We start from the raw sequence: 15,432 nt of genomic DNA on the forward strand, positions 1-15,432 counted from the left end.
ATCTTATTCTTGACCGTTTCAACCGCAATCATTGAGGATGATTGGGATACTTTAAAGAAAGTATCCACAAAGTTTTATCGAATTCAAGTAATTTTTACGTAGTTCCTGCCATGAAGTAGTTTTCTGTATTGAAAACTTGCAATATCACATAATAAAATTGTTTTACATACTTTATTAAAGACGATGCCTACCTAAAGCTCATACAACTCGGAATCTGAACATGACTCTTTCGCACCAGAGGTAAGTGCTTTATCACTGATCATAACATGAACATCCCGTTTGTGAATGCAGACTAAACATAAATAATTATTAGAGAAAAATAGAAATTATAAATTACAAAGTATCTTATGGATAGATGTAAGAGAAATGTTTGTTTATTCTTGGTATATATATATATATATATATAAAAACTCACCCAAATTGTCCTTCGAAATATATAGCCTTATTTGTAATTAAGTCTACTATTCCTTGTGTTTCTGCTTCTAGTCCGATTGGAAGCTGAATAAACGCAGCATTGTGTTTAAGTTTTGACCTGTAAATAAATTAATATAGTATATATAGTCTCATTTACACTTGGCGATTCTCATACATATATAATACATATAAGTTAACTCTTTAATTATTGCAAACGAAATATAAATTATACGTGGGTCAGTCAGAAAGTTAGTTCCACTCCTTAGTAAATATTTTCGGTCAAAGATTATTTTGATGGAACTGTGTGGCAGCACTGCAGACATGTAACTGTATCGTGTGACGCAGTAGCTTTCACGAGGCAAGTGTAGGTGTTCTGATAATCAGTCGTAAACATGTCTAGACAGCTGCAAGTTCTAGACAGCTGCACAGCTGTGATTCGTTTTTTTGCGGGCGAAAAGGTGTAACTGCACGAAAATTTATCAGCAGTTGCATGAAGTGTATGGTGAAAATGAAATGACATGTCAAGTCATCAGGAAGTGGTGCAAAATGTTTGAGAACGGACTTGCACAACAAACGTGCGAACTTCTGACAAAGTTTAGGTGCGAAGAGTGGAATCACCCACCTTATAACCCAGACCTTTTACCGTGTGACTTCCATGCGTTTCGTTCCATCAAAGACGAACTTACAAAGCGACGATACCACTCGGATAACGAGGTGAAAGCTGCAGCCCAAGAATGGTTATCGGGCATTGGATGGGATTTCTTTGCAGAATGCATAGAAAAATTTGTACCACGCCTCGACAAATGCTTAAATAACGGAGGTAATTTGTAGATTGTGAATGAAACTTTACGATACAAGTAAAATTATTGTAAAAATTTCTATCCTGTTTTATTTTCTTAAGCAGTGCAACTAACTTTTTGACTGACCCTCGTACTTTCTTGGAACTGTTTCGTAATACAAAGTATAGCCGTTTAGATCAAACTTCATTCCTTATGTTACCATGAACACTTTGTAAATACAAAATGTACAAAGATGAACGTCGGTGTTTGCTTTTAACGTTGGTTTAAAGGGACAAGTTTTACCGATAGGTGGCACAACAGTCTTCGTATCTCTCCCATGTATTTTTTATCTTTCACGAAAATTCACGATTTCTCTTACAAATTTCAACCTACAGACTTCAACCTTTTAGAAAACGAACTTCATAATCTATCGAAGGCAATAATCCATGTCGATTCTTTATTTAGAAATTTCTTCATTGTTCAAATGGCTTGAGTGTTGAAATGGATATCCAAATCTTTAACAATGGAACTGTTTGAACAATGCAGAAAATTCTAAATAAAAAATCGGCATGGATTCTTCCCTTTAATAGGTTATGAAGTTCCTTCTCTAAAAATTTGAAGTCTCTAGGTTGAAATTTGTAAGAAAAATTGTAAATTTTCGTGAAAGGTAAAAAAATACATGGGAGAGATACGAAGACTGTAGTGACATCTATTGGTAAAACTTGTCCCTTTACACTAACCTTAACTGAACACTGAGAAAGGCTAAATAGCAGTAACAAATCGTGGGCTGTTAAAGCAACGGTTGCAATACTAAAAGTATGTCTGCACAAGCGCTGCTTCCAGGCATTATTTCAACATTTAGAAAAGGCGGAAAGGAAAACATCATCTTCTTTATTTTCATATTTATTAACTTTACGTTCGCTATTAGTGATATCTATTCACTTTCAAACCTAGTGAACAATTACTGCTCAACTTAAGTTTAAAATGTATTTGTCATTTTCATTCATTCTCTTCTGTCTTTTCTATTACTTCCTCAAAAGGATGATAAAAAAAAAAGTTTAGACAAGAATTGCAAAATGGAGAAATTCGTAATAATTATGGAAGTGAACTATGGTTGTTGTTAAGTCGGCAGGAAGAGAAAATCAGAGTGATGGAGGTACAAAGGTGCTTATAAATGTAAAAAAATAGAAGCTTCCTACTATACGCTTAATGTTGCTGGATGTAGCTACAAACTGCACCTACAAACGTAAATCGTTCTTCTTCTTATTATTATTTTTAGAATATATGTGACTTTTTGAGAGATGCATCAATCTTGTCTTACGCCGAACAGCAAAGTTTTTAAAGTAAAATACAAGAAGAAACATGCTGAGACTAATTGTTATTGCATTAATTTGTGAAGCAGCACTAATTACTACATGATAACTAAGTAATTACTGGTGAAAAATACAATGTTAACACGTGTTGGTCAGTACTGACATGAACAATTATAAGGAAGTAAAAAAGCCACATAGCAGGTCATACATATTCTCAAAACTGTAGCCACCAATATCAATGCAGTTCTGAGTGCGTCGGAGGACATCTTGTATTGCACTACAAAGCTCCCGATGATATTCGAGGAGTGACTCTGCAGCATCATAATGTGAACTTTCTGTTCATCACTTGTATTCACCCCTTCCCGGTAAACTTGTTTTGTTCACAACCACAAGCAGAAATCAACAGGAGTGAGATCAGAAGAACGAGGTTTATATGGATATAAGTTCCCAATTTCACATTATAAAATAACATTCTAGTTCTTTAATAGGCTATGTTCATATTAAAATTCACCATTTATATGTATTAATCCTTGCGTTCCAGTGGCATTCAGGCGGATGTCATGAAAGCGTATCCTTTATTAAGGGTTGTGTTAATCCTCTAGAGGATGAAAAATTTTACTGAATGCAAGGCACGAGTTAGTTCTACTGTTTCTCTTTAGGTGACATCACCTTACTGACAGAAAAGAAAAAAGAATTGGCTGGCCTAAGGGATCATTCAATTATGACACACATGTGTTTGTTTCGACCATAAACAGTTGACAGCTTCGAGATCATATTTCGAGATCGGAAAGAAGAAAAAATGATGAAAAAAACTTTGTCTTTGATCTCTGCTCAGTGTTGCCAACCTGAAGCAGCACATAATCCCTTCAGAACATAAAAATTTTCTTTTTTCAGCCCAAATGTTTCACAGTGCACATATTTTTTATCAGTAATGTGAATGCTCTCCCGGCGTGTGCATAATATTTATGCCCTGTATAACAATCAAGACAGTCTATTAACAGTAAATGAAAACCAGGTATTACAGCACGCACCTGGACACCTGGGACGCAAGGGGTTAAGGATTGTCTATAATGCCATCCATCAAGTTAAACACGAAGATTTACATATTTCCTGCCGAGATGTTAGAGACTAACACTTAAATATTCTTAATAGTGAACTACAAGGAACCAGGGTTGATATGTTTAAAACACGTGTTTAAAACGTTTAAAACGAGGGCTGTTGTTTTATTCAGTTTGTTTTAAACGTTTTAAACAAATTGTTTTAAACGTGTTTTTTTTTCGATGCTGGTTGGACATGTTTAAAACAACTAAAATATCAGATTGAAGAAGCTAATTTAATTTTCTAACAAACAACCCATCCTCCGCAGGATTTGTGCTGGGAGTAAATTACAAGCAGAGTTATATTCTTATTATAACAGCAATTACTGAACGAAATTCTGCACATCAGTGTGCGTATAACTAAACCAACAGAAATTCAAGTGAAGTATTTGAACATTTCTTAATTTCTAAGAATAACGGAGGTTAAACACACTTTACACTATTCTAAGATCCAAATTCACAAATTCAAAACTTGGGTATTTTTTGATCACTATCATTTCCATAATAATGAACAGTTCTCACATCATAAGCTAGAAGAAATGCTCTGGCAAGTACAATACAACTCATAGAAAAGAGCAGTGACTAGCCTACAAGGAGCAAATGACATATTTTAACTAAACAGTTTTCAAGATACATCTCTATCTCCAACATGGGTAGCTAATAATGATTAGTGTCTACGGCATAACAACACAATTAACTCTAGACACCCGCCAGGGATTTTAACAAAATGGTAGACTCTCACGTTCGGGGCTCTGGTGACTCCCCTAATTATCACAGAGTCATGAGTTATACACCATTGGAAAGCTTATAGACCACAAATTCCAACGAGGTAACATTCGTGAAATTCCTGCCGTATTCGTAGAAAAAGAACAGACATAAAAAAATTATTAATAATATGAAAATATTGACTTTGCGGGGCCCTGGCAACCCTTGCAGCCACTCTACGCTGACAAAATGATGCTAATGTGTAGGCCACATACTTGTGACAATAATGTAAGAAATGGTAGCCATTGCTGCCATTGCGTAATGAATTCGTTTTATGTAGAAAATATTTAATATATATATATATATATATATATATATATATATATATATATATATATATATGCGCAGAAAATATTCATTGAATTAGACATTCTCTCCCCTCCCCCACTAGTACCACGTCCATATGCAAATCATTTTTGCTGCACACATCATGTATACGAACAAGAATTATGCTTCTAGATCACTTTAGTGAAATATATCTTGTATTATATGGGACCGTCCCGAAAATAAATGTAAATTAACCAAATTTGACCCCCTCTTCCTCTATAAACAAGTACACATACAGGTTACTATCATGTAGGGGACTGCTTTATTGCTTCACATACCAATTTTTATGGATGTACCACAAAGAGGGGAGGAATACCCGCCAAAACCCGATGAAAAAAATGATGAAAAATTAAAAAGAACAACTTCATCCTCCCTCTCTCGGCCGTACATACGTACCCTCTATATTCATAAAATGCAACTGACGGAAAGCTTCATCCCTCAAAAATATTTTGCCACCAAATCATATATCTAGCTTAATTAAGGACTGAGCTATTGATGTTTGTTGTAAAAATAAATGTAATTTACGTCTAAAAACTTAACTCCAAAAATTGGATAACTTTGCCTCCTCCCTGCTACCTCATATAAGCAAGAAGTACAACTACACGATATTACCATGTAGTAGCCTACTTCATTGCTTCACGTAACAATTTTTATGAATCTATCCCCCAAGAGGGGGAATGGCCCCCAAAAAAACTGTTGAAAAAAAACAGAAAAAACTATATTTACCCTCCTCCCACATACATAAAATGCACACCAGCAAAGCTGCATCTTTCAGGAATAAATTGGTACCAAAACCATCTTCCAGCCTTAATTTGAGGTTCAAGACTAAGCTATTGAGGTTTAAAGCCCTGACACAGCAGTTGTGTCAATGGGCGTTTAAAGATTAAGACTGCAGACGACCAGTAGAACGTAACACAAAGAAACTAAACTACATATTCTGTGAACGGAGATCGGGATTTCTTTCTCCGGAATTGAACATTTGGGCGGATCGAGATTAGGGAAGTTCCCGAAATTTGATCTAGCGGTTGAATATACATGGCAAGCAATACCTAAGAGTGTAAAACTGTAATATATATGACTATTTAGATTATTGTTTTAAACAAAATAAACATTTTAAACATGTTTTTTCTGTTTAAAACAAAGTACTTTGTTTTAAACGTTAAAAACGTTTTAAACAAAAAAAATCATGTTTTAAACATAAAAAAAAGTTCTTTTTGATTTTTTTTAAAAAAATCATGTTTTTTTTTTTTCAACCCTGCAAGGAACTCTAATGTCATATGACTTCACCCTGTACATTTTAAAGTACATATATATACTGAACTTATTTTGAATTCCTTCTATATCCTTTTCATATTGTTTATAGTGGGGAGACCAGATTATTGACGCGTATTACAGTTTGTGACGAACTAAACTATTAAATATGACTGTACAAGCCTTGTATCTGTTATTTCTGATTAGAAAAGCTAGAGATTTCTAAGTCTCATTGTTTTTTTTTTTCTATATGCAAATTAAAATAATTTATTTCCTAGAAATCACTTACCTATTTAACCTTCTGTATTGTTACATTATTAATTAAATAATCAAAATGACGCAGACTCGCCCTTCTTGAAAACATTACTACTAAACATTTATTTACATTAAAAGGCAAATTACTGTCAATACTCCATCTGTAACAACTATGTAAATCTATCTGGAATTAAATACATCATCGTTAGTTTTTACTTCTTTGTATTTCTTTGTAAAGTTTTATATGATATTAATAGAGAAGCCTAGAAAATAATAAATAATATATATCAAATGTCTAAAAGGAAACTTACCTCATTTGCGACAACACTCTGCGTGGATTAGCACCTAGCCGATCCAGCTTGTTTATGAAGGCTAAACAAGGCACATTATACCTTGACATCTGTCTATTTACTGTTAACGTTTGACTTTGAACTCCTCCAACGGCACAAAGAACTAATATAGCTCCATCTAAAACTCTTAACGCTCTTTCCACTTCGACAGTGAAGTCAACATGACCTGCAAACAAAAAATTTTAATAAGTAATTGACCATTCTTTTTTATTACATTAGTTAAAAATACGTACCTGCTAATTACTTTGATATTGACAAAAAATGAGGGAAATGGAACAAAAAAGAGAAGACATTTTCTCATCCGATTATAAATTTGTCAATTATTTTTCTTTCCGAATTTTATATTTAAGATAAGTGGTTTAGGAATAAGCTTTCATAGGTTTTAATTTCATATTTTTTATAGACGTACTTAAATATTTTCCAATCATATCAATGAATTTTAAAAATATGATGGTATCGTAAACCAATAGTGCAACTATTACCATGTAATGTAACTAATACAGCCCTTTTGAATTCAAGGAAATTTAGGAACTCTTGTAACAACCCGGTTGGGCCAGCCGAAAACTGTAACAGCCTGACTGGCTCACTCAAACTGCAGCGTACTCCTGGCTAAACTGGCCAAGTGGTAAGGAGCACGTCGACTGAAGTCACGAGTGACTGTGTCCTGAACGGACTATAACTCTATGGAAATTTATAAAATCCAAAACTGAATAGTTTCCGCTGAATTATAATACACCCATGATTTAAAGTCACACTCTCTAAGAGGGAAAAGTTTTGCGCAAGGGACATTTTATTACAATAAACACAATAAAACCAGATTCCGGCTGACAACGTGTCAAAGAAAGAAAAAAAAAAAAAAACTAAATACTTACTACCGATGCGTCATAAGGAACGTATTAAACCAGAGTATACAAGGAAAGAGAAAAATATATGTATACATATGAACTCTTAACTTCAGATCAATTGGGATTAAAATTATTCTGGATGACATCAAACTCTGAGCGTTGCTATTTTATTTGAAGCTTTTATAAACCAACAAAAGATCGTTCTACATAGCCACAAGTAAAGTAACTAGGAACAAAAAGAATTACCAATTTTCATTTTAGTTAGGCAGGTAGCATTAATCGACGTTCACATCCCTTCAGGAAAGAAAAAAGGTGAACTAGTAGAGTCATTTCACGCTAATTCGTAATAATTGCTCTTCTGTTCTACGTGATAAGGTTAAAAGAAGTGTTCCAAAATTCCAATTTTTAAAGTCTGCCAAATTCTAGGTTCTGAATTTTAAATAATTTGTAACACTCCCAAAACGAATCTTTAATTTCCAGATAAGCTCAGTAGCTAGCTCGGGTTAATCTTAACTCACCTTCCAGTTCCCATATAGAACCACTGCATTCTTTTACTTTATAATTCACTTTCATGTGAGAAACAATTCGATTTCCACTTAAAGATCAATATATATATATTTTATATACTATGCTTTCCTCCACTTTAATCATCACACTATCATACGCTGATGCTTATATTAATCTTTAGGTCTTACTACCAAAAGTTACAACTGAGAATTATAGCATAAGCTTTATTAAATAAACATCAGAAGACATACTGGTGGCATACATTGAGGATGAGGGAGCAGCTTACATACAAAGAAAAACATACTAATAGACATGGACAATTTATAAAGGGAGAGGTTATTGTTATTATACCTAACTACAAGAACAAGACTCTTCCTTTTTTTATATTATACCATTATAACACGACGAAGAAAACAGGCTACATAACCATTATTAACAACTCTTATCATTGTAGCGCAAGGATTGCAGACTGGACCAGTAAATCTGGACCCACATATACTAAACGATCGTCCCACTAACTTGTCCACATCTGCTGCATATTCCCTCTCAGACACATTATTCTTATGCCACGCCAATAACCTTTCCAAATGACATGTAATAAGACTCGTATAACTATAATAGGACTACCAACACTGACATTACAGGGTTCTGGAGGAAGCACATAGAGTAAGTGTAAGCAACCATACTAATATTATAACTGAGCTATATTTTTAACTGGACTGATAAATTCAGGCCAAAAAGAAATATATATAAAAAAGACAAGGATATCAATGAAACTACCCGTAAATTACTACGGTAGACAAGTGAACCTTCTGACTGTTACGAATTCATACGGAATCTCGTGCACCGCTAAACACTGTACACATGTTACAACAATGGAACTGAACTGAGTTGCTTTTGGTTAAGATTACGATCGTGATAAGTATTCCTAACTGAAACAATAAACATTTAATGTTTAATATTTAGAACATGACGCAAAGTTAGTATTAGTATTGGCGAGGAGACGGGCGAAAGCGAGACGCACAACCTACTGCTACATGCTCTGCACCGAGGCCGTGATTTTAGTTACAAATCATAGTAATAATACCAGGCTGCCCCTCTACTAAGAGAATGAAAACACGGCACATTTTTCTTATAACAAATTTTCAAGCGGCCTAAACGTGCATCAGATATCTTGGAGAATAAATAAATAAAAAAAATCACTAGTAAGCTGAGAACACTACAGGTAAGAGCTAGCTACCGACAGTATTTAGCCCGATTCTTCATTCATTCATTCATTCATTAGGATGAAGCCAATATCCTGTCTTAAACGCATAGTTCCATTCTCCTTCAAACAGCTTAGTACGATTGGGAAGCAGCCTTTGTCATAGTTAGCTTTCTACCTTACTCCTACCTTACTGGATAACCACGGAGCTGAGCTCTTCGGCATACAAAACAGAATAGAGTTTTAAATTTTGAAAGTTATAAACGCCAAAATTCCAGAACACTAGTTCGATTAAATAAATATCATTCTTTCCTGGCCCCAAGCTCCGTTGGTTGCAGAAAACTTTTCACATCCTAGTTCATTCAGTTTCCATTTTAATGCACCACGCGCCCTCTCTTTCTTTTTTCCTTTCTTTTTGGAACTAATGAACTCGTCTTTCCGAAACATTAAGACACAGAAACATAAAAGAGAATTTAAAATATAATAGAAATTCAAAGTATATTATTTATAAATATATGGTATCAATCTTACGAAAGAATATCAACAATAAAGAGAATGTTTATTATTTTGGAAAGAAAATGACTCATGTTTAGGAGCTTCGCCAAAGACTTTACAAGAGTATTAAGATAGTTTGGGCTTCGCTACAAGAAGCTCACCCCCTATCCACCATTTGTATGACTAGTAACTACAACAATTAAGAAGAAACGTTACAATACTCAAATATATACAACAATATAAAACAGAAAAGACAAAATATATATATTACAATATAATTATAAGGAATTAAAAGATAAGATCTACACGTTTATCCTGTAATACCAAATTAGAAAAAAAAAAAAAAAAAAAAAAGAATATTGAAGAGAGCGAAAACAAATTAAGAGTAATTTGAGCTCGTTTCACTCTTTCGTGGCTAAGCAGTTAGCGTACGCGCCTTTGGCATGAAAGACCCGGATTCGATTCCCGGCGGGAGCTGCTGTTTTTCGGATTCCACGTTAATCAGTAAGTCCTGTCTCATATAGCCTCGCTGCTGAAAGGGACGTTAAAACCAACTCAACTCAACTCAAGGAAATATAGCAAAATTTTAGATACTCATTTTTTAAAACTACTTTCGGTGCTATCTAGTCATCTTAGTTTCTGACAGGTAAAGGAACGTTAATCGATTTAACATCTTTATTCAAGTTTTCTGTCACGTAATTTTGCTACAGGCAAATAGAAATAATGGAATAAAAAATGAAGAAATTGTTGGGAAAATCCATGAAGAAACTATTGAACCACCACCAACATTCCATTTACTTAGGATAAAGTCGTGATTCTGTGTTGGACCATAGAATTATGATAAATTTCAAATGACTTACTGATTGGCCAATTATTATAAGTCCACACAACAGTCATATTTATCAAATATTACTTATTACGATTAATTTAAATGCAAGTTTCTAATTATTAAAGTCCTACTGTGATATCAAACACGGCAAAAAGAAAAAAAAATATGTGTGTGCTATTTGTTCTATATCATTTGAATGCAAATCAACGTCGCCACCTACACGAGTGCTGGAAAAAACACGAGTATGGGAACAATATTGTTGCCACATTCCACAAAAAAACTGCCAGGGCGGTGCTCCTCTCAGAATATATTGTGGATAGGCACTAAGTAGTCCCGCATTCAGTGTCGCACGTGCAATGTCTGCATACAGACAAAGATGCCGTGAGGCGTTAAAAAGTGTGTAACTGAACTGCCTCAAGCTATGTTTCCTAAGTTGGATTAGCGTGCATGGATAAAGATTGAGGAAGTCCGAGGCAGAAATGCGACGGCACGGATCGCACATCATCTTACAGAGATTCAAAAGCAGGGTGGATTCATTTAAACCAGTCTGATTTAAATCACTTGGTTTTCTAAATAAAAATCTTTGATTTAAATCAAATTCCGAAATAAATTAATTTAAAGTGAAAATAAGTAAAATAACGTTTCAGTTCTGTTATTTCTATTATGGAAGATAATAATCATAATACAATGAGACTCAAATGTATGTAAGCACAGTATGAAAGCGAGTATCATGCAGAGGATGATTAGAGAAAAACCCGTTTTGAACAGGTAACAGGTGAATCCTGCTTTCTTCTCTTCGTAACATAGGGCTTTTAAATCGTTAACTATTCCAATGGACAAATTACCATGGATATTTAAGACGAAAATTATTTTGTGCCCACGTCTATTTGTTTGTTTCCAGATAATAGGGGCGTATTTATAGGGGGTCTGATCCCTTCTCCGAAACGAAAAAATAATAATTTTAAAACTTTAGGCAAAATTTATGTACTAAACACATAGAAGTTCCTCGGGATCGTAATACGGTATATATTGGATACGTTAAAATATCGAATAATACTTTTGATAAAGTGGACACTTTCAAATATAGGATCAATATTAACAGACTGAAACGATATCCACGAAGAAATTAAATGTCGACTAAAAGCAGGGAATTCGTGTTATTATTTAGTTCAAAATCTCTTGTTGTCGCGAATTCTGTAGAGGAATTTGAAGCTTAAAATATATAAAACGATAATCATACCTATTGTTCTGTATGGTTGCGAAACATGGTCGCTTACTATGAGGGAAAAGCATCGACTAAGTATTTGAGAACAAGATCCTGAGACGAATATTCTGACCCAAGAGGAACGGGAATGGTGGAAACTTCATAAGTAGGAACTATATAATTTATACGATTTACCAAACATGGTTAGGGTCATCAAGTCGAGGAGACTCAGGTGGGCAGGTCACGTAGCCAGGATGGAAGAAAGTAGGAACGCTTTCAAAGTCTTAACTGGAAGACCAATCGGAAAACGACCATTAGGAAGACCCAGACGCAGATGAGAGGACAATATTAAGATGGATCTCGCAGAAATAGGAATACAAAGTAGCAACTGGATCCAGTTGGCTAAGGATAGAAGTCAGTGGAGAGCTTATGTGAACGCGGCATTGAACCTCCGGGTTCCATAGGCCATAAAATTAGTTAGTTAATTTTAGGCGAAATTTATGTACTTTTTATAGTTCCGATTTTTTAAAAATATGACCTGCCAAATATCCGTACCTTTCGTGAAAAGTGTCATGTTCATAAACATTGCTGTACTTTTTCCTTAATGCTTAAGAAACATTGTTTGGATTGAAATAGGTTAACGATTAGGGATTAATTCAAAATTAAACCCCAATACTTTCACTTAAATGACATAATTAACATTTAATACTAATACCTAATTTTTTTTCTTCAGTTCGCGACTTGTATTATACGAGGAGAAAGATTTGATTTAAATAAATAAAAAAAAAAAAATAGATTTAAATAAAAAATCACCAAAAATGATTTTTTTAAAAAAATCATCATTTTTTCCCACCATGTGCAAAAGTGAACATGTTATATTCTTACAACTGACCACTTGATGCGTTAGAACGTGCAAAGACACTTGTTTTTGCGCCGAATCATCGGCATGGGTGCAATCTAAGCATGACTACAAGTCAGAAATGAAACGAAAATCTAATGAACGGCGTGAAGCATTGCTTTCCGGGCCCAAAAAACTGCGCCAAGAACCCAGGAATCTCAAATTATAATGCTGGTAGTGACGTATGACATGGAAGGTGTGATAACTCCATCATGCGGTTTTCCCAGACCAGACAATAAATGCCGCGTATTGCCGCCGGTCCTTAGAATATTATCTTTGTCCTCTTTTATGGAGGAAACGGTGACAGTACCAAGCACGGTCGGCTATTGTGCCGCATGACAATGTCCATTGTCAGCGTGCTAATCTTGTAGGAGGTCCTTGAATGTCCTCAATACTCCTCAGATATCAGCACCTGTGACTTTGATCTTACGAGTAAACAATTTAGAGGACGGCGCTTTCAACCAGAAGCGCCATTACGTATGTGATAGGGCCTTTGACATAAACACCAATAAAAAAAGGGACTGCTACTAATGTCCAGCGTCTTACACAGTGTGATAAGGATCAAAAGATACCTGAGGATAACACTGAAGGCATATAAACGATTGTGTATTCTACAATGAAGATGTGCTGTTTTGACTTTCTTTCTAACCCTTGTACAACAAAATCATGAAAAAGTTTGGTTCTATTTTATTTCCTTTGTAATTTAAGGCTCCTTTTCAGAGCAAAGGTTATGTGATAGGAAAACAGTTTAAAATGGAATCCATACATGTACCTCAAATGGGATCGAATCCTAATTTCCTGCACCAAGTATAAAACAGTAAAGCAATGTTTGGCGTCACTGGAGGTCCTGACATGATTTATAATATTGCAGAAATGGAGGTGAAGAGGGAAAACTCAGCAAACCAAGCTATTAACGATACTCAAGTAGTTAAAAAACACAGTTTTATGAGCGAAAGGAAGAGGAAAAGAAAAAAAATACACTTGAAAATTATCTGAAGAAAGAAAAAAAGTGATAGTCTTAAATCTATCTATCTATCTTCAGGGTGTCTACTAAAATTCCAAAATGAAATTTCGTGACTTTTTCGTGACCTTTTCTTTACCAAACCATAAAATTTAGTAACATTTTCAAAAGCAAATTTGGGTGCGAACTGGGCCGAATTTTCATGCATGCGATAGAAGCGTGCTTTGCCTGCGATTTGGTAGCGTCTAAAGCCAACCATAGACATTTTTGGTGGTGAATTTTGACGTTTTATAAAATAAAATTTTCCAATCCATACTTATATTTGTACAGATGAAAAAAAAAATCGTGACCTAAAAGCTAAATTTCGTAACCGTTTTCTGATTTCATGACTTTCGTGACCGATAGATACCCTGATCGATCTATCTATCTATCTATCTCTCTCTCTCTCTCTCTCTCTATATATATATATATATATATATATATATATATATATATATATATATCAGATGTTTTAAAACTTGTGCCTGAGAGGAGCTAGATGTAAAAGGAAGACGAAAACATAATCTACTCTATATTTGTCCATGGGCCGCAAGCCAAATGTGGTCCGGCAACTTACTTTCTGTACCCTGTCAATCTCTGAACTTCAATATTTTGAGGTGCAGAAATAGTATTGAACAATACATTACAATTTAATAACTCTCAATTAAATTAAAAGTCTGTTCTGTGACAGACAAAACTGCAGTAATGTATATATCTGGTGATATCATACATTCAGTTAGCAATACATACATTTACAGGCTAATATACTCATCCAATAGAAAAATCTATTTCACCTGTACTTCTTTATTATATCTACCATTAGAGGTACTACTACACGATACAGCATATCAATATTAATATACAATATTCGATTACCTTTGTAAGGAAACACTCCGCAAAATATATAAGGAAGTCAAACCAAAAAGAGTAATGCATTAATCATTGACCACCATTTCATAACATCTAACGAACGATAATATATTTGTTATTACCTCACTCATCGGCTAGTGTATCACATTACTAGCATTTTCCGCCATTACCTAATAAATTTTAAGGGCAACCTCTTTTATATCCAAGAAAAATAACGCATCTGCTGTTGCAAACAGCATGATAGCACATATGAGCACCAATATATGAGTGATAGCACATATGAGCCTCCGAAACACCACATAAATCTTACAACGGCCAATCAACAATAGCTGGAATGCTCATATAGATTAACATATAAAAACATTTTATCGGTATATAAGTATCATGAAAGCTAATATGACGAAATCTCGACTCCAATATCTTAACAAAAGTCTTCAGTAAGCATACATACCAGGGGTATCTATGATGTTAATATTATGGTCCTTCCACAAAGTATATGTTGCTGCAGATTGAATAGTAATTCCACGCTGTCTTTCAAGTTCCATGGAATCCATTGTTGCTCCCACATTGTCCTTTCCTTTCACCTAGAAAATATATGTTAGGTATTTTACAGCCGAATAATTGTAATGTTTTGTTTGTATAGAAAAAAAGCCATTAAAGCCTCTAATAGCTTAATTACTGAACATGTAATTTTAAGAAGGAAAATACGTTTTGTGGCGAATATTCGTACCCAAGAGAGACTGTAATGAGAATGGCGGAAACTTCAAAACGAGGAATTGTATAATTTCTATCATTAACCTAACATTGTAAGGGTCGTTAAGTCTAAGAGCCTCGGATGAGCAGGTAGCCAAAATGGAAGAAAGTAGGAACGCTTTCAAAAGTTTAACTGGGAACCCAACCCGAGAAAGACAATTAGGGAGTCCTAGGCGCAATGTAAGGACAATATTAAAATAAATCTTGCAGAAATAGGAATACAAAGTAGAATCTGGGCCCAGTTGAAAATGAAATGAAATCTTTAAGTTTTACGTC

General features: G+C 34.5%; 1 protein-coding gene across 2 annotated transcripts in view; it reads right to left on the reverse strand.

Annotated features, from left to right (window-relative positions):
* The window catches only part of mEFG1 (mitochondrial translation elongation factor G 1), a 65,149-nt gene that overhangs the window by 41,646 nt on the left and 8,071 nt on the right, over nt 1–15,432 (reverse strand). For both annotated transcript variants that reach the window (XM_081768569.1, XM_081768568.1), the window contains exons 3-5: nt 14,855–14,987; nt 6,513–6,717; nt 416–532 (exon numbers count right to left, since the gene is read on the reverse strand). In XM_081768569.1, coding sequence (XP_081624695.1) covers nt 416–532; nt 6,513–6,717; nt 14,855–14,987 — 455 coding nt within the window. The remainder of the gene's footprint in view (nt 1–415; nt 533–6,512; nt 6,718–14,854; nt 14,988–15,432) is intronic.

Source organism: Thermobia domestica, chromosome 8 (genome assembly GCF_964235325.1).
Source record: "Thermobia domestica chromosome 8, izTheDome1.hap1.1, whole genome shotgun sequence".
In the NCBI taxonomy this organism is placed as follows: Eukaryota; Metazoa; Arthropoda; class Insecta; order Zygentoma; family Lepismatidae; genus Thermobia; species Thermobia domestica.